This window comes from Hydra vulgaris, chromosome 14 (assembly GCF_038396675.1).
Source record: "Hydra vulgaris chromosome 14, alternate assembly HydraT2T_AEP".
In the NCBI taxonomy this organism is placed as follows: domain Eukaryota; kingdom Metazoa; phylum Cnidaria; class Hydrozoa; order Anthoathecata; family Hydridae; genus Hydra; species Hydra vulgaris.
This window is the reverse complement of record NC_088933.1, coordinates 16215597-16241136: the sequence shown is the minus strand read 5'-3', so window position 1 is coordinate 16241136 and position 25540 is coordinate 16215597. Positions and strand designations below refer to the sequence as shown.

The 25540-nt window shown below is 27.7% G+C and overlaps 1 protein-coding gene across 2 annotated transcripts in view; it reads left to right on the top strand.

The window, feature by feature from the left end:
* LOC100202166 (echinoderm microtubule-associated protein-like 1) overlaps window positions 1–19983 on the top strand; it is a 63447-nt gene extending 43464 nt beyond the window's left edge. The window contains exons 17-23 of one of the 2 annotated variants that reach the window (XM_065818394.1): window positions 2228–2295; window positions 5220–5308; window positions 5846–5937; window positions 11525–11612; window positions 15490–15576; window positions 16302–16426; window positions 19529–19983. In XM_065818394.1, coding sequence (XP_065674466.1) covers window positions 2228–2295; window positions 5220–5308; window positions 5846–5937; window positions 11525–11612; window positions 15490–15576; window positions 16302–16426; window positions 19529–19660 — 681 coding nt within the window. In that variant the 3' untranslated portion in view covers window positions 19661–19983. The remainder of the gene's footprint in view (window positions 1–2227; window positions 2296–5219; window positions 5309–5845; window positions 5938–11524; window positions 11613–15489; window positions 15577–16301; window positions 16427–19528) is intronic. The other variant, XM_065818395.1, reaches the window with a different exon arrangement.
* Window positions 19984–25540: the final 5557 nt, after the last annotated feature.

Sequence of the window (25540 nt, the reverse complement as noted above, 5' to 3'; positions counted from 1 at the left end):
ATAAAATTGAGTTTTAGAGCTGTTCCCTCATTAGGAGATAATAGAATGAGTTGCCTAATCATAAAAACAGAGATACTAGCTAAACCCATGCATTGAGTCTAGAAAATCCAGCGTTAAACATCCTAAACTGGAAACAATGTATTAAAAATATGTCTGCGCTAGCCAAATAGATGGAGAAGGGGTGCCGGGCTGGTCATGAGATAAAATCTGTTTACCCCTTAAGTCTTTGCCTAGGTGGCCTTCTACAAGACAGTAGCCGGATGCATCTAACATCTGCCCAAGATGAGTATTTTCATTGAGACGCTATCTCTAGCCTTTACTTAACCAAGAGCCCCAAGACAGGGGCTCTTGGTTGAGTAAAGGCTTTTAAGTTGGACTTGGCTTCTCCTAGCCTTTGCCTAAAAAAGCGTATTCTTCAAGGCAGCAGGACATGAAGCAGGTTGTACTGGGTTAAATGTTATTAGTAGCAGGATAACCTGACCTGATCTGTTCACAACAGAATAATAAAATTTTTCTGATTTGAAATCATTGCTTTGTTTTATTTGGTGTATGATGAGTCATGTTACATTAGGGATATGGCTCAAGTAGATTTGTAGGGTGATATTTATCCTGCCAAGAACTGCTTTAGTTCTGCTCAAAGGATAAACCTGTGGAGAAGACATTAATTCCTCAATACTCGATTTTTGAAATGAAGTTGATCCAAACATGGCCAACAACACGGATTTTGAAGTGGAGGGGCACAATCATCAATTTCTAAAAAAATGTTCTCTATATCTACAATTTTCTTTAAAAAAAAAAGAAGGTTCTTTAGAAAAAAAGTAAGGGGCTTCCCTCCTTTTCCCCCCTGGTGTCATTGGTTCTGCCAACTAAAGTAATATTTATTGCTACAGATGGTGTGAAGAGTATGACTGGAAAAAATAAAGGCTTTGTGTCGCATTTCAAAAAAGTCATTGAACACAATATTTTTAGTTTTCATTGCATCATACACCAAGAGGGCACTGTGTGCGCAAACATTTTCCTTCAAGGTAATGGGTAGTAAAAATAGTCAATAAAATGGTTTCAAAGGTATCAAATAATTGCAAATTTTGTTTATTACTTGATGAAGTTAATGAAAAATATTCCGATCTCTTATTGTATAATAAAGTCCGCTGGCTATCTAAGGGGGCTGTCCTTGAATGTTTTGGTCAATATAATGAGCATCTTAAAATGTTTTTTTTGTCAAAAGGTTTTGAATACCCTGAGTTAAATGATAATAATTGGTTACAAAAATTTTATTTTGCTACAAATATGACAGCTCATCTTAATAACCCTAATAAAAAGTTGCAAGGGCAAGGTAATACTGGATATTCACTTTAAAAAAATGTAGTTTCTTTTGAAAGTCAATTATCTACGTTTATTCAAGATATTAGTCAATTATCTACATTTATTCAAGATATTAGCAATGAAAATTCAATTCATTTCTTCCATTTAAAAAAACATTGAGAAGCAGGAAGTGTTATTATTGCTAATTATTTTTTGGCTACTATTGAAGAAATAATCGTTTTGCAGAGTTCAGAAAAAATAAAATTACTTTGTCATTTTTGACGCATCCATTTACTGTAAACACCAACAAAATTATTTTTAAACCGATTCAGAAGGTCAGTAAAGCTAACTTTCAACTTTAGTTAATAGATTTGAAATCAAAAAATGTTTGGTCTTCAAAATTTACAACTTTACAAACAGAACTAGAAAACTTGGAAAGAAAATAAGAAAAAATAGATCATAAATGGAAAGAACTTAAATTCTCAAAAGGAAAATCAAATTATATTTGAAACATGGAATAGTCTATCTGAGAAGTAAAACCAACTTAAGCTGGCGTTTGGACTCGTTAGTATTATTAAAAGTAACTTGAGATCTTCTCTCAATGATGTTAGCCTTAAAAGTTGTCTAAAATTAAAAACTTCAAATTATGATTTAAAACAAATCTGTAAATCAATTCACAAAAATCTTAATAATCTATTTATTTTCATTTAATTGTTTGTTTTAATTATTTATATGTTTATTTACTTTACAAAACATAAAAATAAATATACTACGACTCTCGTTAAGATTTTTCAAAATTTATTTATTTTATCTTAAAATAGGTTGCCAACCCCTGGTATACAGTAATAATAAAGTTACTGTGTTTTTTTTTATTTCTTTGCAAATTTTTTTTTTTTTTTTTTGCAAAGAAGTTTTTGTTGCATAGGGTAATGGTAGCTGTATGACTGTGCATCCTTGTAAAGATTTTTTATTCATTGGGTGTCTAAATGGAAGGTAATAAATGGCTTAAATACTATTTCTTCACAATTTGGTCATAAAAGTAATTATAAAGTTATGTATATGTATATTTGTGTGTAGTTTTTATTTTTATTATTTTTTTTTTTTAATATTAATTCACCTCCCCCAGACTGAGAAGGTCACTACAATCAAGGAGGCTACTTTAATTGTGGTTACAACCCTTTTTCAACTTAATAACTCCAAAACATGAATCTTGATGAACAAGGTCACTGCGCGGAGAAACAAGTTGAGCCCGACACTACCAGGGATGTAATGGGGAGAATTTTATATTATAACACCATGTTTATATAATAATATACAAGCAAATGTGTTTACCCTGGTCATATAGATTTTATTTTGTGTTTTATTTATTTAAAGTATGTCAGGTATGTGCTGGCCCACTGATGTATTGTTGAAAACATGTTTTATATATAATTATATTTTGTATTGAAAATATTTTTTGTAGTTTACACTTTTCAAAAGTGGTTTATACTAAATTAATAAGAAGTTTTTGAAAAAGAGTGTTTTTTTTTATGTGTGAAATATTTTATGTAGGGAAAAAAATGGTGGAGGAAGGGGTATAAACAGGGACAGTTTTTTTTTAAATTTTCTTCAGTTTAATGTTCAAAGTTAATATTTTGCCATAATTTTGATCAAGACATTTTTTGTAGTGGAACTAATTACTGTATTATATATTGTATTATTTATATATTACATACTTTTTAAGTGTATAACATGATATGTTTATACCTTTATGAATATTAAATAATAAAAATTATAAAAAGTAACAAATGTGTGTGTGTGTCTCTCTCTTTCTCTCTCTCTCTCTCTCTCTCTCTCTCTCTCTCTCTCTCTCTCTATATATATATATATATATATATATATATATATATATATATATATATATATACAGCGGTGGCCAAAAATTAAAGACCACTCATTTTTTAGTTGGTTTCTTAATCTTTAAATTAAAATTCTAATTGACATATTAAGTTTTTTTTTTTAATTTCTGGTTAAATAAAACATACGGATTAAAGTGGTATAATTTTTTTAATCTAATTCTAATTAAATAGCGTTTAGCTTATTAAAAAACTGATGAGTACTTATAAATCTTCTTTAAATAAATTGGACAAAATTTAATGACCACTTTCAAATCTTTAATTTGCACTTATTGAAAATAATAATCCATTATTTTTTTAAACTGTCTTAATTGCTTATTACAATGGCTATAAAATAAAATGTCGAAACCTGAGTTTTGATATCAAATAAACATTTATTTTTTGAATTGCAATAAGGACATAAAAATATTGCAAAAATGCGTGCAAAGATCGAAGAAAAAGACAGATACACGGCTCTTGTATTAAAAGAAGAAGGCTATAGCATCAGACAAATAGCAGAAAAGCTCGGAAGGTCTCACTCATGCATTATTAACATAATTCAACAATACAATTAATGATCATCATAGGACTGGACGCAATAAAGTTTCAAATGACCGTGATGTTCGCTCGTTAGTGAGATTAATGAAAGAAAACAGACAAGCATCATCTACAGACTTGTCTACGAAATGGACACTGTCAAATAGTCTGAAAGCAAGCCCTAGAACTGTGCAAAAGGTCCTCCACAATTTAAATTATTTATGGCGTGCTGCTGCAAAAAAACCACGCTTAAATAAAAAACAAAAATTTGCCAGGAAAGAGTGGTACAAACTACATAAAAATCAGTCAACAGGTCAGTGGAGCCGTGTAGTCTTTAGTGATGAAATGAATGTTGAGGTAGACAACAGAAAAGGTCGCATAATGTTGCGTAGACTTCCAAGCGAACGGTTCGATGAATCATGCATTTTGAAACGAACAAAACAAAGCAGTGATTCAATAGACATTTGAGCCTGTATGAGTGCCTGTGGAGTTGACGTTTTTCATTTATTCGATGGTAGACTCAACAAAGAAAGGTACATCGAAATTTTGGAAAACTTGCTTACTCCTAGCATTGATTTATGGGAGTTGCAAGATGGATTTATTTTCCAGCAAGATAATGCGCCGTGTCATAAAGCGCATGTTGATAGCGATTGGTTCAATTCTAATAAAATTCAAGTGCTTCCATGGCCTGCCAATAGCCAAGACTTGTTAACAATAGAGAATTTATGGTCGTGGCTTGATCTCAAGCTTGGTAAAGAACAACTTTACAATTTGGAAGATTTGAAATCTTCTATCTCTCATTTGAAAAATGTGCCTGATGAAGTAATCAAAACTTTAATGAATTCAATGCCAGAACGAGTACAAGAGTGCTTGAAAGCAAATGGAGGAACAACACGTTTCTAAATTATTTTTTTATTGCTTTTTGAAATATTTTTGAAACTGGTCTTAAAATTTTGTCCAATTTTATTTCACATTTATATTTTTTACTAGTCAGTTTTTTAATTTTTTAACATTATTTTGTAAAAAAATTATAAATTCTTTTATAATAAATATAAAATACAATAAAAATTCTTTCTAAAAATGTTTTTCTTTTTTTGATACCTTTTTCCAAAATAAAATTATACTAAGGTTAAAAAAAAATTTTGAAAAAAAAATGAGTGGTCTTTAATTTTTGGCCACTGTTGCTTATACATATATATATATATATATATATATATATATATATATATATATATATATATATATATATATATATATATATATATATATATATATATATATATATATATAATATATATATATATATATATATATGTATATATATATATATGTATATATATATATATGTATATATATATATATATATATATATATATATATAATATATATATATATATATATATATATATATATATATATATATATATATATATATATATATATATATATATATATATATATATATATATATATATATATATAAGCAAGCTCTATTTGGTATTTTAGTATTCATGTATTGGACTCTTGTTTGGGAAGCTTCATTGAAAAATTTAAAAATGAGAGTTCTTCTATTTCTTGTTTACAATTTTCAAAAGGTAGGATTCTAAATATTCAATAGTTTTTACAGCTTATAAATATAATAGTTATAATAATATTGGTTAAATTATAAAATTGTCTTTTTTTTTTCCTCCAGATTTTGGGTCAATAAAACTCTTAATTTTTTGAATAAATTTTTTCTTACTAAAGCTGTATGTACAGAAATGTTATCAGGGAAATTGTACGAACAGAAATCAGGGAACAAATAATCAGCTCAATCAATGCATATTTCGAAATGCTAAAAAAATAAATAAAAAATAAAAAAAATGCAAACCCAGATGGACCATTTTGTCATGTTATATATCAAAATTATTTTTTAATCACAAAATATGCTATATACCAAATTTAAATGTTTTATATACCATAGTAAATGTTTTATATACCAAATTTAAATGTTTTATATACCATAGTAAAGTTAATACAAAAGAAAAGTTTAAATGATTTTTTTGATGACAATAGTTATTAATTTGCTTATAGTTGTAATAACTTTTTGAAATGCTTTAATATTTTTTGTTGGTATCTCGTACCATTTTTAGATGGTGTTTACTTAGCATCTGGACATATGAATGGCAAAATTCTAATTTACCACTATGATTATAATAGCAATTATGTCATTCACAGAGCAGTGGTATTTTATAGTTTAATTATTTCAAATTGAAAATTTATGTTTTTTTATTTATATATGAATTTATTAGTCATTAACATATATTAACAAACATACACATTAATAAATATAAACTAATCTAGTTTAAATGTGAAGTCAATATGAAGTAAAGTACTACTGAATATATATGTTTACATATACAGAGTGGTGCAGAGTAAACACGTGTTTTTCGAACCGCTAGTACGTGGTGACGGGAGGGGGTATTGACCTTGAAGGAATGTTGGCAGATGACTTAAACAATGCCGTTTCAGTCGCTATGGAGTATTGGAGCGTACTACATCGTGTGTTTGTTGTCAAGCAGTTTTTTAGAAACAATGATTCTGTAGTCACAGTGCAATGTCTTTTCTGTCAATATTTTAGAGTTGGACGTCGAGGTGCGGTGCCTGATCGAAATACCGTATTCCGATGGGTTGCAGCATTTAGAAGTACTGGTTCTGTGATGAAAAAGAAACCACCTGGTCTTCCCCGTTCAGTTCGTACTCCGGAAAATGTAGACCGAGTCAGAATGGCAGTTGTTACTAGTCCAAGACGATTGACTAGACGACATGCTGTAGCGCTGGGTATGTCATATCATTTGCTTCACCACATCTTACATGATGACCTCAAGTTTCATCCGTAAAAAGTTTTGTCGCATAGTGGATGAAATGTTTACGTAAGATCCCAATGCTACAGTCTTCATGAGTGATGAAGCACATTTTCATCTTGACAGTTACGTCAATGTTCAAAACTGTCGGTATTGGGCATCGGAGAACCCACAAGAATTACACCAAAGACCTCTGCACAGTTTAAAAATAACAGTGTGGTGCTGCATTTCAAAGTTGGGGATTTTTAGACCCTATTTTTTTTTGAAGAGGAAGGAATTGCAGTTACTGTTACATCAGCTCGCTACGTTGAAATGTTAAACAACTTCCTTCATTCAGAACTTGAAAGGGAAATGTGACTTCTTTTTGTGGGGATATTTGAAATCAAAAGTGTACATGAACAAGCCTCGCACACTCAATGACCTTAAGAATTCTATTCGTCAGGAAATTGAAGCCGTGCAGAATAAAATGTTGGAGAGAGTCATCCGTAATTTTCAGAAGAGAATCCAATTTTGTATCCAGCAAGAAGGATGTCATCTCAAAGAAATTATTTTCCGAACCTAAATATGTTATGTAATTTCAAAAACTGCATTAAAAAACCTATCATTTAATACTTGTTTTTATTATTTTCAACCCATTGTTTCCCAGTAATTCAATATTGAAAAACATGCGTTTCCTCTGCACCACCCTGTATAATAAGAAATACATTTTAATTTAATTATTTTTATAAATCAAAGCCATAGAATTAAGTTAAAATTGTTTTTTAATGTATAAGTCATACTAGATATACAATCATGTAATACTTGTTTTATAATGTATAATAAGTCATATTAGGTTTACAATCATGTCATACTTGTTTTATAATGTGTTATAAGTCATATCAGGCATACAATCATGTTATATTTGTTTTACAGATTTCTTTTTAAATTTTGAAGTAATTCTAAATATTTATTTTATTTCAATACAAATTTTCTTTTCTATCAAATAATATTGTGTTAAAATAACCAAAAAACTGATTAAATCTATATAAAAGATTGAATGATAAAATATAAGTAAAGTTGCAGGTGAATGTTCTCTACTTTAAAAACTTTGACTAAATCTTTTCATATTACAAGTTCCCATGATTCCAACTTAAGGGTGGTGGCACGATCTACAAAATCTGAAAATGATTTATAAAAAGAATGTACATTGTTTTGAACTTATCACTTAATGTTGTAAGTTTTGTTAAGGAACTAAAAAAAGGAAAATAAAAAAACAATTTTTAAATAAAATAAAAAATTAAAACATAGATTCTGTTATTGAAATTTTTACTTAGATGTTGAGACAGTAAGTTTACAGTGACCTATATTGAGGTCTGTATTATATTGAGGGAAAAAACAGAAGCTCTTGATATACAGTGCAATATACTCTGAGTAAATTGAGCAATATACTTCTGAGCGCAAAAGACCTTAGTCATTAAATTGTACATAAACGATTTTAACAAATTTATATTATATTTTAAATTTGTTAAAGCGATTTTTTATTTTGAAATTATTTGCACATTATCGTAATAATTTTTTCCCTTTTTAAATATTGTATAATTGGTATTATTTTATTGATATTTCATTAATTTTTACATTATGATAACGATTTGTTGTTTACAGTTTATTTATTGTTTTATAGTAGTTTTGTTTATATTAAAAAGCAACATTTTGTGGGAAAAACAACTTATAGCATATATGTTGAAATTCAGTGTTTTTTGGGGAAAAATAAGCCAATGAATCAATGTTAAAATACATCTTTTTGTGCCCACAGCAAATCATAACATGGATGTTTGAAATAAAAACAAATATTACTGTTTTTGCTTATTCTTTAATGGTTATGGATTGTTAATCACAAATTAATTTACAAAATTGCATTATTACATGTAAATTTTATTTTTAATTTATAAATAATTCACTACTTTATTTTTTAGTTTCACTACATTTTTGATCAAAATTTTGAATTGCTAACATATTTTATTGTTTATATTATTATGAAGAACATTTGCACTTGTGTTACATTTGATCAAAGAACCTAATGTTTGATACTTTCAATAAAAAGATTCTTCTCTTCAAGGTGCAGAAAAAAGGAGTTTAAAGTTCTGATTCATAATGGCTATCTGTACTAGTGTAGACACAATTTAGTTTTTGTGTGTTTCATGGTCATTAGTAATGGTGTTTTACATCTTTTTTATTTCTAATCTTTTTAAATGATTTATTTGTGGCAATTTTTCTATAAACCTTCATTAAGTGATTGGAAATTATTGTATCTGCTGATCTTCTCTGATTTGAACTGGTTGAACACCTGTAAAACCTTGGTGTTTAGACTAAGAGAATTTTATGTTTTCTTTCTTTTGTTAAATAGTTCATAACATTTAATAAATTCCTCATCATATCAGCTTTAAGTTCATATACTTTCTCAACGTTTTGAAATGTGTCTTTTTTTGTAATACCTCATCTCTCAAAAATATTTCTTTATTGATTTGTGACAAAAAAATTATTTTTTTTAAATCAATAATATGTTTATTCAACTCTTAACCTTTTTTTTTGGTTCTTTTATTGTCGATAATTAAAAATATTGGTTAAAGTTCAGAATCTATATTGATAATATTTAAACAGAACTACACTATATCCTATACTATACTATTTAACTAACATACCGAAGTTCCTGTATTATAGTTTTCTGTAATAATAAATATATATATATATATATATATATATATTTATTTGATACCTGTTTTCCATATGATTGCTATGTCCTGATGGACATAGTCCTTAGGACCTATGTACTATGGACTATGTCCATCAGGACATAATCCATAGTACATAGCAATGTCCTCTACCAGAAAGAACATTGCTATGTACAACTGTCAAATTGTTAACATAAGACATGAAAAGTTGTAGATTGTATAAGTTGGGAAAACATGAAGATGGGAAAGAGTTCCAAAGCATTGATGTTTTTAACCTCAATGATTAATCATTGAGGTTAAAGAACCTGGTTTAAAATTTTTTAGAGCATGAATGGGTAGATACATTAATAGGATGCAACTTTGCTGAATAATGAGTCAAGCGAGAATGAGAATGACAACAGTATTCCATAAAAAGATAAAAAAGAGATTTGTAGAGGTAGAGGAATCGAATCGGGAGTAAGAAGATAGTGAGCATATTAAAAAGAACCAACCTTAGCAAATGCTAACTTAGCAATGGATGGTTTCCATGAGAGGTCAGTAGTGAATGATTTTAAGAAGATGTAAAGAGGAGATTTTAGTGAGTAGGTTGCCATTCATCAATAATTTCAACAATATTGCAATAGTTTTTTGCAGTAATTGACTGAGTTTTGTTTGCAAGCCACTGCAAGCTGCATCATCTTCATCATCAGCAGCAAATAGTTAGCCACTTTAGAAGTCAGGAAGAGCATTAATAAAGATAAGAAATAATACATGGCTAATACAACAAGGAGAAACTGAACGCAAGCTAGGGTCAGCAACAAGACAAAAGTCAATGTGTAAAACTAAGTGATTAGGGTTGTCTGTTAACTATCTAAAAGTTGCCAGTTAACTATTTAAGTAAGGGATTAAGAAATACAGTTGTTATGAGGTTTAATGCCAGCAAAGTCAGTGGTGTTAGAGTTGAGCCATTCGGTGTGAATGGCTCAACTCTAACAGCATTAAAGAAACAATATTTTAAGTCAGAGTTCTTCTCAGAGTTACTTCTTAGAGTTGACTTCTCTTAGCCTTTGCCTAGAAAAGCAAATCCCACAAGACAGTGGGACATAGGTTGTACTGGGTTAGTGACATAAAACTCATATGCACTATTCAAAAGATTGTTCAAAAATTGTTGTATATGGAATGACTTAAAAAGAAGTTGTTGTAAATGTGATAACTTAGCTGGACTGGAATAAAGATATACCCAATGTTTAATTAAAAAGATTTTTTTAACAAAAACTTTACATAAAAACTAAAGCTAAATATTTTTAATGTCTTTTTCAACACAGCAAAATTAGTTATAACTGACTGATTTCATCATCGATACATTTTTGTTGTTGACCGGTGTAAGTTTCTCTCTGTGTAAATTTCTTCTCAAAATTTTTGACAAATGCAAGTTGTTTTTTTAGCTTAAATAATTTAAGTAGCTAGTAAGAAATTAATAGCTATAAAATATAATAATTATAAAAGTTTGTTCAATAAAATATAATAAATTTGAACATCGTGTAAAATATAATAATTATAAAAATTGTTCTAAAAAAATTTGTCTGAAGTTTGAATGGTATTTTTTTTTCTCACAGACAAGTACAATATATTATGTTTTTTTTCTCACAGACAAGTACAATATATTATGTTTTTTTTCTCACAGACAAGTACAATATATTATGTTTTTTTTCTCACAGACAAGTACTATATGTTATGTTTGTTTTAGAAAATAAAAACATGATCTTGATGATTCTGAAAACTTAACAATCTAACAAAATAATTTCTTTTAAACCTATTTATTAATTGTTTAAACCAGATTTTAAGAATAACAAAACTGGTTTTTTGGCCTTATAGTATAAATAAAAAAGAATTCTGATTTTTTGTTAAAGATCCATAACTTTTGACCTCTAAGCCCAGTGTCCATAAAATCAATTTTTTTTACACTCTTGCTGGTGACTTATTTTTACAAAAACCTTTTTGAAACCGAAATTGCAGATTCACAATCAGGAATTTTCAATTTTGACTGACTTTGAAGTTGACAAGATATTATTTTTAACATTTTAGATGTTGAGTATTGTTCTACTTAAGTGCTACTGCACATAAGTAAAATATAGTAGAACATAACTCATTGTAACTATTTTTGAAATCTATTGAACAAAAAGTGATTGCACTGCAACAGTGTTGCTATATATTTTATGCTAGCACTTTTTTTCAAATGCATAAAGCATTTGGAAAAAAATGAAATGTGTTTAATTTCAAGGTTTCTGAATATGCTATATCATCCATTGATTGGTGCATGTCAAAGAATTTGCTTCGTGTGCAAACTCATCGAGTGAACTTGATATATTGTAAGTAAATAGAAAGGTTTCTTTTATTACAAATAAAATTTTTTTAATCTTAGATTTATTTTTGCACTTTTTAGTAACACTTCTTTTTGCTTTGTTTTTGATAAAAAAGTTTATTAAGTTTTTTTTTTTAACCATATAACACCAAGTAAAAATCAGTTTTTAATGTAAGCTTTCAAAATTACCACTGTAACATGGGTTCTAGGTAAAACACAAACAGCAAGCTGAAAAACAGTAAAATGCAAGCTCTTTTGGAAATATTGGCTAATAGGCTGTAAACCATGACCTTATTTGGTAGTTAATGATGTAATAATTTTTAAAAACTGTTAAAAAAAGCAAGAATTAAATGGAAACTCAAAAAGAAAATGATAACAAGTAGTGTTTGTGAACTTTTAATAGAAGTTGAGAAAAGAATGTATCTTTTAAATGATTTCTATAAAGTAGAAATATCTTAACAGGATTAGTCCATAAAGTCATTACCAGACCTTATGCAGTCATTACCAGACCTTATAACAGTCATTACCAGACCTTATAGCAGCAACTTTGATGTGTAAGAATAAAACTAAGTTGCTAAGATCAATAAATTTTTGCTTTTAAAGCTAGCATATTGAACTACTTAGTAAAAATTTGAAGTTAAATGGACTAAAAGACAGAAACATTATAAAATTGTAGTACACAAACATAAGTACTCAAACATTACAAAATTGTAGTACACAAACATAGGTACTCAAACATTATAAAATTGTAGTACACAAACATAGTGAAATGAAATAAAATTATAGAGATGAACTAAGATTTTTATGATGTAAATATCTATATGATATAGTTAAAACAAAAAGTTTGACAGAATTGCTAGTTCTGTAACAAGTCTAGAATTTGGGTTGAATGAATAAAGGTTATCTTCTGTTATCATGAAAACCATATATACAATCCATTGCTAAGTTAGCATCTGCTAGGGTTGCCTTTTTTTTATTGTGTTTGCCATTTCCTCGATTTCATTATTTTTGTAGAAATTCATATCGAATTCCACACAGGAAGGGATAAGAAATTTCTATAAATTTCTTATCTCTTTCCTGTATGGAAATCGGTTGTCAAATTTGGGTCTGTTCTTTTGATGTCTTGATCCAAAAAATGTATTAAAAAATAAAGAATCAGGATTAATTTGAAACATTAAAGTAAGTTTTTGCATTTTGTACTAACATTACTGCAACTCTACTGCAACAATTGCATGCAGATTAAAAAAAGCAATTTGAACACAGTTTTTAAAAATACCATTGGTTCTGTTAATGTGTTGACACATGCAAATAAATAAATGGAATAATATATATATATATATATATATATATATATATATATATATATATATATATATATATATATATATATATATATATATATATATATATATATATATTATATATATAATATATATATATATATAATATATATATGTGTGTGTATATATATATATATATATATATATATATATATATATATATATATATACACACACACACACACACACACAATTTATTTGAATTTAATAAAAGTATTCCTTTGATTAGTATAAAATAAAAAACAAACATATTAAGCAAAGAAAGGTATGAGTGTCGCGAAAAACACTGCGCTTAATTGTTGTTAGTTACCTAATAAAAAGTACTTTTTTCTATTATTATTTTTACAGTGTGTTTTTGCTTTTTATTAAATTAAGAAATAAACAAAAACAACAGATAATTTTTAATTAACGTTTTTTACTGTAAATATTTGTTTTAACTTCTATTACAAATTACAGGGAGAAAACTATTCATATGCCTAAGGGTGCAGTAGCCTTCAAATGCGGCACTATATAAATATATCTATATATATCTATATATATATATATATATATATATCTGTATATATATATATATATATATATATATATATATATATATATATATATATATATATATATATATATATATATATATATATATATATATATGTTCTGAACATTGAGCACTCTATTTGTATTCTACAAAATAGAGTGCTCAATGTTCTTAAAAGAACAGAGCAATTATAATAAAAAGAAGATTGGGCTATATATATATATATATATATATATATATATATATATATATATATATATATATATAAACAACTTTAAAATGTATTCTACAAAATAGAGTGCTCAATGTTCTTAAAAGAACAGAGCAATTATAATAAAAAGAGGATTGAGCTATATATATACATATATATATATATATATATATATACATATATATGTATATATATATATATATATATATATATATATATATATATATATAGCCCAAAACTCTTTTTATTATATGTTTTAGATTGGGCGATATATACATAGGATATATATAGGATTGGGCTATATATATATATATATATATATATATATATATATATATATATATATATATATATATATATATATATATATATATATATATATATATATATATATGATATATATATATATATATATATATATATATATATATATATATAGCCCAATCCTCTTTTTATTCTATGTATTAGACATAAATGACTACCTTTTGGGAAGCATTACCCACAAGAAATAGCAGCTGATATCCTAGCTGAAATACTTATTAATAAAAAACTTCTCTTTCACAAGAAGTAGCAAATAGTCTTTAACTATGGTGTGATGATAATAAAATGTTTCTTAACATAATCAAATGCAATCTTATTTATATTGTCTGAGCTGCAAATCCAGCCATTACATTAAAAGTTGAAATTCTTAAAGGTTTCATACAAATACCTTTGCATCAACCTCAACTCATGCCTCAAATTTTTCAAACAATGGTCTAGACTATATCATAAAATTTCCCCTAACATTTATCTCTTTAAGCATCTTTGGATATTTGGTGGATGGTCTCAAGACTTGTCCTTACCTACCTGACCAATAAAACTAAATCCAAGATAAAACTCTTTCAAAGCTTCTAAAAGCAGCTGGTGTCATGATGCAACTTACCATGGTTTGGTATTTAAAAAAAAATAAAAACACTTTCATAAAGATTATTTATTTATTTTTAAATTTATTTTTTTATTAATCAATAGACTTAAGCAATAGAATTAATCAATAGAAAGTCATATAAAAGGCACGTGTATAAACTATGGCATGTAATTGAATACACATAATACTAAGTTTTTGCATATGATGAGTGGTGCGATTGCGCGCCATTCTCGACCAATTCTGAATTGTGAGTAATGCAAATTTTTTATCCTGTAAAAAATCAAATTTAGACTTTAATCACCCATCATTATGCATTAGTCAAATATTGCCAGTACATAAAACTTTTGAGCTTGCAATTTTGGTGTTAAGTTTTGTTTTGGTTTTTATTTAGACAGTAAGTAATGCCACCAATAAATAATGCTAGCAAAGAACTTAAAATTGTTATATATGTTATATATTTTTACTCTTTTCACAACATGTTCTCTTTCTGATGGACTGATGAATCGTATAATAAAGAAGTTTTTATAAGTAAATCTCTTTTGCTTATTCTTTTTTTTTAATTAATTGTTAAATCTCTCTATATTAGGATAAACAGTTGATATGTGGACTTTATTGTCTCACTAAAATAATGGTAAACATGTTGAAGACTTTTACAGCTTCAGCTAAGATTTTTAATGACAAGTTGAGGGTATTACTATAAATACGGAAAACATTTTTTTTTTTTTTAATTGATTTTTTTTTTTAATTGTTTTTAAAGTATAAAATTTTAAACTGGACAAGTGTGCACTATTTAAAGTATAAATTTTTAAACTGGGCAAGTGTGCACTATGTATTTTAGCTGAACTATAGTTATCACTATCAAGTTCATTTACTAAAAATTCATTTTTGCATTTTCAGATAGCATTGATTCAAGTTCTCTTATTAAACCATTTCATTCCATTGAATGGGAGACTAATAATTGCTCAATATCGTATGAAACTTCAGGTAATTTTTTATTTTGTTGTCCTTACATAATTGTCCTTTATAAAAAAATTTTAAATGTTGTCTTTCATAACCAAAATTGTTTATTTACAAATTGTTATTTCATACTTGTATGAAATAACTTTAGATATGTTTAAAACTACATTAAAGCATGTTCATTGATGTATAAAATGGCCATTTATATATTTACAATATTAATTTTTAGTAAAAAGTTAAATATATAAAAAATGATTTGAATTTTATGTTTATTTATTAATTTTTATTAATGATTATTAAATAATTATATTTATTAATGATTTTTACTTATTGGCTTAAATTGAAATGACGTTTTTCTATAAATTTTATACTTAATTTATTTTTATAAATTTAATTTTTATTTATTTAAGATATAAGATATATATTTTTGAAATTTTATAAGTAAAAATATAATAATAAGAATTGAGTTATTAAATTATATCTGGGTTTTCATTTCCAAGAGAGGAGTTCATTCATATCAACATTTTACAACTCCCTCTCAATCCTAAACACCATTTTCTCAATCCTAAACACCAAAGCCATTTTCTACTTTTTAATTACTATTTTACTTTTAATTACTATTTTTACTATTTTTATTTTTAATTACTATTTTTAATTACTATTTTCTAATTTTTAATTACTATTTTAATTTAAAAAATTTATTTTCTAAATAAAACTTTTTAAGAAAATTATTATTAAGTTGTTTTTTTCAGGTTTATGGAGCACAAAAGGGTATAAAACAAATAAGATGTGTGTTTTGCATAATCACTCTTTAATTACATTTTGTACAGAACAACTATTGTGTCTAGTTACTTATCCATATCTTTTTTATAATAAGGTAAATAAGATTATATTATTTAAATATTTTTTATTTAAAACTAATAATTTAATTAATAATTTTAAAGTTAACTCAACAAAAAAATATATTATTACTGCTCAGTGTGGTTTTTTTACTGTCACTTATGTTTTAAATATATATTTAGTTTTCATAAATTTTTGATTTTAAAAAGATTTTTTATATTTTAAGATACAAATTGTCAATAGTAATAACTAACTTTCAAATAACTGATTTTATTTGAAAAAGGAAAGAAACCAGGTAGTAGTGTAAGGAAAGACACCAGATGGTGTTAGTAATGTTTTAGTAGATTACTCACTTTGAAGACAAAATTTGAAATCATAAATAAGATTTTCTCCACAAATTTGAGGAATTTTTTAAACTCATTAAGGTCTTTTTTTTTATTATTCTCTTTCAAACAAAATTCTTGAAACAATAAGTAAAATGCAGTATAAAGTAAAAGTAATTTAATGATCATTTTTTAAATCTTTACTGAAGCTTTAACAGACATTTTTTCTCCAATGGATCTAGTTATTTAGGTTTCTTCTTGTTTGTTTTATATAATGTTGATCTCTTTTTGAAAATGTTAAAGTTGATATTACGAATAGACAAAAAAGTATTTTTTTAGTCAAGAAATTTATGCTATATAGACCTTACACAATAAAACAGTAACAGTAAAACAGCTGTTATTTTTTCGAAACAAAAGCAGCAAAAAATAGCTGGTTTTTCTAATCTATTTTTGTAACAATAGGGAGTCGCTGTTGGTAATATATCTACATCTATATTTGTAGGGGGTTTATTAATTAGTTGATTTTGACTAACTTGCAAGGCTTTAGTAAATTGCAAATTAATATCTTCCACTGCGTAACATTTTAACAAAGATTTGCGCTAAAGCTAGTAGTTCTTTGGAAAGATTTTCCTGTTCTGATATAATTCTATTAAAGCATAAAGTTTGGCTGTATATAATGCTTTTCTTTAGATGGTATGGGTGATTGGATTTGTGATGTAGAAGGCTCATTGTATCTGTTAGCTTTCTGTATAAAGTACTTTTAATATGTCCATATCTGTCCTTATATAGTGATATGTCGAAAAAATTAATTGAAGAGTCAGATTCATTAAGAATGAATTTAATAGTTGGGTGGATCCCATTCATCAAGTTATATACCTCATGTAATTCTTCGATAGATCCATAAAACAAGAAAAAAAATGCCATCAGTGTAACGTTATATTCTTTTACTGTTTTTTAATCTTTTCTCTAAAAGAGTTTCTAGAATTGAATTATAAATATTTATAAACATACAGTTCTAATAATTCCAAAAGTAATTAAAATAGTAGATTAAATAGATATATACAGACCTCAAAAATAGATATATTCAGACCTTGAAAATAGATATATACAAACCTCAAAACCGATGGAATATCTATATGAATAATCATTAGAAATAGTTATATAAAACAATTAATATCTCAAGATAGATGCAAGCTTTCAACAACAGAATGTGATTTCAATGAAAAGAGAGAAATTTTTTTTGCTGGAATTAAAAGAGTAATAACTTTTTCTTTAGCTTCACTTAACTTTAAGACAGCTGCTGCATGCATATGAAAACTAAAATATGCTCTGAAAAGATAATCTTTGTTATGACTGATGTTTCAGGTACAAATATTCCAGTTGCTAATTTAGCACAGCCTTTATTTTTATTGTGATATTTTTTAAAAAGCTCTAAATATTCTCTGCAAGTTTTACACCAAAGTAAATTTTTCTAAATCAATTGTTTGAAAGCCATAGGATTAACCCTTCATTTTTCAATAACTGCTCTGTTACGCATATTACAACTTGTTTAGAATTTTCTTATTTTTAGCATAAATAAGAGCATTAGCATTTCTTATTTTTAAAATTATATAAAAAACTTGTTTTAAATTTTAAAAAGCTTAAAATGTTTCCTAATTAACAAGTTTTTGAAAAATATTTTTCTTCTCAACATGTGTTTATTATAACTTACTAAGACTAAACTTAAAATTTCTAATCTTAAATAATATTAAATCTTTCAGTTACACCAGTTAGCAAGTCAGCCAAAGAGCAAGAGGATTGAAAACTGTATTGATTGACTGGCAGTAAGTTATTTGATTCAAGATGGGATGTGAGTAATTTTTTTTGATCAAAGACTCAAAGACCTTGCTAGGAACAGAAAGAAGACTGTTCTCCGGGGTTTTTGAAAGTTGGAACAACAAATGCCATTTTTTACCAGGCAGGAAAACAAGACTCAGTCAAGCATTTATTAAATAGTTTAGAGAGAGTTGAAGAGAGTTCTGAAAAACAGTTTTGTAAAACTATGACAGTAATGTTGTCTGGACCACACGCCGTAAAAGAGTTTAATTAAGATATGACTTTAGCAACGGAAGCTGTTTCAATGTCTAACGATGGGTTAACCTGTTTAATTAGAATGAAAGGAAGAGAATGGCTGTAAGATTCAAGAATTAAATTTGAAGAAAAGTTTTTTGCAAATAGTTCTGCCTTATCCTTGGAAGAGGTATTAAGGTCAGTCCCATGAATGAGAGTTGAAATGTTAGACCTACTGTTGTTAATGATACTGTTGAAGATTTACCAAAATTCTCTAGAGGCTAACTTCTGAGATAAGATGCGAGATTGCTCGCTATGTGATTATGTACGACGTGAGAGAAGCAATGGTTTGTGATGAACAATTGCTTACTATGTGAGAAACTATTGCTTGCTTTGTGATTGTGTACGACATGAGAGAAACAACTGCTTGCCATATGATTGTGTACAACATGAGAGAAGCAATGGTTTGTAATGAACAATTGCTTACCATGTGATTGTGTACGACATGAGAGAAACTATTGCTTGCTATGTGATTGTGTACAACATGAAAGAAGCTATTGCTTGCCAATTTGTAATTTAATTAAAAATAGTTTTAGTACATAATGAAAAATAAGTTGCAAAATCTGAACATTTAATCTGATAAATGTTTATAAGATTAAAATAAAAATTTCTATAGTATCTTTTCATGAAATTTAAACTTTGTTATTGTTTACTTTGAAAGATCCACCATTATTTACTGTTTTTATGAATTTTTTTAATTATTAAAGGGCTTTGTTCAAGTAAAATCTCTCTATGGAAGCGGACAGGTTAAACAAATAATGTTATCCTCTGATTGTACTCATTTATTTTTGTGTTTTGATGACGGCTGCTTGTGGCAGTGGAAAATAAAAAATTTTTAACTTATATTTTTAAACCAATTTTCACATAACTTGATGCGTTTTATCTGTATTCTTACATTAAATATTTAATTTTTATTATCTAGCACAGTTTAAATGAAGAAAAAAAAGTTACTATTTTGAAATAACTTATTTTTTTTTTAAAAAAAAGATCTATTTTATAATAAAAATATTTTAGAAATAATATATCATTTATTTTCTATTTTAAACAATTGTGTATACATATGTATTGTGTATGTATTGGGAATTTATTGATGTTTTATGATTACAACGACGATTTTTTTTATTTTATTTAATTTACTATTTCGATATCTTTAGACTATTAGTGAATTAGCTGTCTTTACTTTTTATGGGAGCCTGGTGCGATAAAATTGGTGGTGAAACAAAAAAGGGGGCGTTCTCAGAATGAAAAATTAAAAGTTTAAAATGTCAAATAAAAAAAATAATATTTCAAATTTTCACTATATTGGGACAAAATAAATCATTTTAGCTTTCTGCTAATTTGGCTATTCTCAAAAAAATGCTTAAAGGCAAGAGTTTTATATCAAAAAATAATAAAAAAGGGTTATAGTGACACGGAAACTTATATGGTGAGACGCTTTAAAATTTCTTAGATTTTTTTTGCCTATGGTTTTTAAATCATGCGTTCGCAAGTATTAATCGGTTAAAGTATTAAAAAAAATGGAAATTAGATTACTATAAAAAATTAAAATACCATAAGAAAAAAAGTTTTTTCACTGAGGATGATCAAATTATAATATACTTATTGCTTGTTGATAGGTATTGCTTATCTGTGTAGTTAAGCCATATCACCCTGATATGGCTTAACTGCACAACTATTGAATTCATAATACCCAAGTTTACCTTCGATAGTAGTTAAAAATATTAGTAACACGTTTTGTTACAACCAACGCAACTGGTCTTCTATATTAAAAAATTTGTTGATTGATCTTGATCTATTAAATCTCGCTTTTGTCATGTAATTGAACAAAATTATAGGCTTATAACCTTTAATACGATGACAAACACCTAGTTCCATTGTGGTCCCATTAATTTTTTGTTCCCGTTTTCTGACCAAAAATATAAATAATTAGCACAAATATAGTACATATTTACAAAACAATATATAAATTTAGTGCAAACTCTGCATCCGTGATATTGTGGTCCCTGCAAAGCACCAAGTGCATTCCGGATGTCTTTCTTAATTAAAACATCGTTTCTTGAAAAAATTAGCAACAAATAAAATTTTCAGTGGCGTTTAATAAAGTCATCTAGAAAAAAAATCTTGAAAACAAAGCTTAAAAATCTCTAAACCAATTTTTTTTCTATAATTCTCTTTTTATATTTAGTTTCACTTACAACTTATTTTTAAAATTTGAGGGCGACTACCCTCAAATTTTCAAATGACAACTATATACGAACTTTCTCTTGAGTCGCAGTAAATTTTTTACTGACATTAAAAATACAAATATATGATAGCTCATTGCTATGGTAACCAAAACAAAGCTCAAGATGCTGAAAAAAGGTTAAAAAGAATGACTAAAGAAGTAATAATGATGTCAAATCAGGTTATCCTGCTACTGGTAATATGTAACCCAGTACATCCTGCTGCCTTGTAGTATACGCTTTTTTAGGCAAAAGCTAGGAGAAGTCAACTCCGAATATAAACCCCCCTGCCTCGAAGCTCTTGGTTGAGTAAAGGGTAGAGATTGCTTCTTGATAAATTGACTCACTCTGGGCAAACGTTAAATGCATCCGATTACCGTCTTGTAGAAGATCTCTCAGGAAACACTTAAGGGGTAAAAAGATTCTGGCTGTAGACCAGCCTCGCACTTCTTCTTTATCTATTAGGCTGGCGCAGATGTATCTATAATATATCTGCGCCATTTTGACTTTTGTTTCCAGTTTAGGATGTCAAATGCTGGATCTTCTTAACTTAATGCATGAGTTTTGCTTGTCTCTTTTTATGACTAGGCAACTCATTCTATTATCTCCTAATAAGGGTACAATTATAAAACTCAGTTTTATGGTTCTGAGGTCAGCTAGTAGTCATATATCCCAAACTCTGTGGTCGATCTCTCAAAGCTGTTGATTCCATCAACAGCTGTAAAATATCAGAGTACTAACAGTGCCATATTGCATTGGTGTATTGTCAGTAGCCACTTTTGGAACCCTTTGTTACGGCTTAGGGTATATTGATAGTAATGAGGAATTTGCTTGGACTATTAAATAGTGTACTGAGTGCTATCTGTGCTTTGAGTCACGTTCTTTAACAAATTAAAAAAATGACTAAAGAATAAAAAACTATAAAACTTTAAAAACGATTGTCAACACCAAGTTCTCTAAATTTATCATTCACTAATATTTGTGAAGTAACCTTTCTTTTGTTGACCTTTATCTCTTGCAAAGTTCGCCAGACCTACTTGCTCTTTGTGAGACTAATTTGAGTTCGGCTGTCTCATCTTGTGATCATAGTGTTGATGGCTATCCTCCTTTAACTCGTAAAGACTCCATTAGTCTTATGCTTGGTCTGGGAATTTACATTTGTGAAAATTCACCCATTTGTTGGGAAACTAGGTTTGAATCCACAGACTATTTTTTATGTGACAATCCGAATTATTTACCTTCTCTACTCGGCTTATGTTTTGTTTCTGATTGTTGCCAGTGCTCATTTTTTTTAAATTGACCCTTAGGTGCTTCTAATCACGATTTGATCTCTCTAAAACTATTATCTCATTCTTCTTCATCATCAGAATCTCCCTATCATCGTACCTCTTACAACTACCTTTAATCTGACTGGGACTCTTTCCGTGATTTTCTTTGCGATGGCTCTTGGGTAGAAATATTTCGTCTTTCAGTTGACTAATGTACTTCTTACATAACTGCTTGGATTCAGGCTGGCATGGAATCTTTTACTCCCTCTTGACGATTCCAATTCAAATCTTACTCTTCTCCATGGTTTCCCTCCCATTGTGATACTGCAATTTCCAACCAAAACCATAACTTTCATATCTATTAGCAAAACAATTTTCCAAATTAAAAGGACGCCTGTTTACTATTGCTAGAAACCATTGTATAAAGGTTTTGTCTAACGCCAAAGCCCGCTATTCTCAGGTTACGAAATAGCCAACAAATAGGGTTTTTTTTTTTTTGCCGTTTAAAATAATTATAACTCTCGTATTGGTAAAATATACACATGGCGGGGGCAAGAAGAAGACAAAATAGTCTTATCGCCAAGCTCCCAATAATCCGTAAATAATATAGCTATCAAATCTTGTCATTAAAAAAGTTATCAAATATAAAAAGAAAGAAAAAGAAAAATTTTTATTTTTTATTTTTTTATTTTTAAAAACAAAAACAAAAAACAAACAAACAAACAAACAAAAAAGATAAAAAATAGAGTTAATAAATTCTAAAACTTATTTTCAAATATAATTGAACACAAAGCAAAAATGAAAAAGAAATAAACAAACAAAAATGATATTTGAAACTATATATAAATGTTTTTGATTATTGCGATTAAGAATTCTTAATTAGGAAATATAATGAAAAGAATTTAAACTTCTATAGCAAGACCTTTAGTTTTTCATAAAAAGAAAATAAAAATTAAAAAAATTAGTTTTTTAGTGAACTAAGTTTTTAAACCTTTGCAAATAAAATGAAAATATACTATACAATATTTTAAAGGCCAACAAATAAATATAGCTCTAGAAGAAGTCCTTCATGTTTTGGTTAATTAAAATTATTTCTTTTAGTTTTGATTTAAAAATATTTATGTTTGCAAGCGTTTTGATGACATTTCTAATTACTTTACTCCTTAGTTGGGGGCCTCTAGTTGTGATGGAAAACTTAGTGGCTTCAGAGTGATTTTTAGCTTGAACATAATTATTGTTTGCATGTCTAGTAAGGTATTTGTGCTGTATTTTTTTAAATAGCGTTTTAAAAATATTTGGCATCGTATCGTTATTGATTTTATACATAAAAATTAAATGATGATATATATTTATTTGGTAAACATTTAAGATTTTTAGATTAATAAATAGTGGTTGTGAATGAGAGAGACGGTCTGCGTTGGATATTATTCTTACGGCATGTTTTTGTTTGTTAAATAGTTTGTTTAGTTTTTTTTTTATTGGTGCTGCACCAAGCAATGTTAGTATAGAGATAACAATGAATAAAAGAGAAGTGGATATATTTTAAGCAAGTTTGATTTAGATAAGGTTTTACCTTATAAAGTATGCCAATATTTTTAGAAATTTTATTTTCGATTAATTTTAAGTGGTTTGTCCAGGTGATATTTTCGTCAAGAAGAACACCTAGAAACTTCATTGAGTGTTCTCTTTTTATAAATTGATTCCCGATGCTAATATTTGGGAACTTAAGAGGAATTTCGTCTCTTTGATAAAAGCAATGAAAAAAAATATACTTAGTTTTGGTTAAGTTTAATGACAATTTATTTGTATTAAACCATTCAGTTACTTTTAACAGTTCTTCGTTGACTGTTTTAAATAGAGTTTTTATGTTACTATGGGAATAAAATAAATTGGTATCGTCAGCAAACAAAACAGAGTCTAAAATATTCGAAGCTCTGCTTAAGTCGTTAATGTAAATTAAAAACAAAAGCGGTCCTAAAATGGATCCTTGAGGAACTCCATAAGTGATTGTCCTATTGTCAGTTTTACCACCATCATAAGAAACATACTGCTTTCTATTAGACAAGTAGCAAGGTTAATCCATTGTTTAACATTCGTATCACTCCAGCTACTGTATTTAAAATGATTTTCTGCTTAAACTCTTCTACAGCCTGTGGTCCGGATAACATAACTGTTAAAGTCTTGCAGAAGTTTTCTCCGTTGATGTTGGCTATACTTTCAAAACTATTAACAAGTGCTTTATCGGAGTTTTATTTTCCTGCATGCTGGAAAGCAGCATCTGTTATCCATTTTTTCAAAAATTCTGGAGAGCAATCAAACTGCCTAATATAAATACCGTCCCATTAGTCTTTTTCCTACCATAAGCAAGGGTTTTGAGTGTTTAATTAACAAACACTTAATCTCTCATTTTGAATCTAAGAACTTACTTTCTGATCATCAACATGGATTTCGATTTTCTCGTTCTACAGTTGATTTTTTGACAGTAATAACCGATAAATTTTATCGTGCATTAGATAATTGTAAAAATGTTAAGGCTATTGCTCTCGATATTTTTAAAGCTTTTGATAAAGTTTGGCATGCTGGTCTTCTCCATAAGCTTTCTTCTTACGGTATATCAGGTAACATCTTTAAGATTATTGAATCCTTTCTTACCAATTGTAGTTTAAAAGTTGTCCTCGGTGGACAGTACTCTTCTACATACCCTGTAACTTCAGGGGTTCTTCAAGGTTCTATCCTTGGTCTTATACTCTATTTAATTTACATTAATCACCTTCCAGAAATTCTCACATTTAAGGTGGCATTGTTTGCTGATGAAACTACCATTTATTCTTGTCATGATAAGAAGCCATTTAAGGTGTTTGCTGATAATACTAACGTTTATTCTTGTCTTGATAAGAAGCCAACACTCCCTGATTGCTTGGAGTGGGCATTTGAGCTTTCAAAAAGATCTCACTTCTAATTTAGCAATGAACTCACAATGGCTGGTGAACTTTAATTCAGATAAAACTGAACTTTTTTCATCTAATCGTTATCGCAATAATTTAGATCTTTCTATATTTATGAGTGGTAATGTACTCAATGAGTCATCGATCCTTCATCTTCTAGGATTAACTCTTACTTCCTATCTTTCTTGAAAACCATATATCAAGTCCATTGCAAAATTAGCATCAGCTGAGAATGCATCTTTTTGTTTTGCTCGCCACTTTCTTACTCCGGATTCTATTCTTTA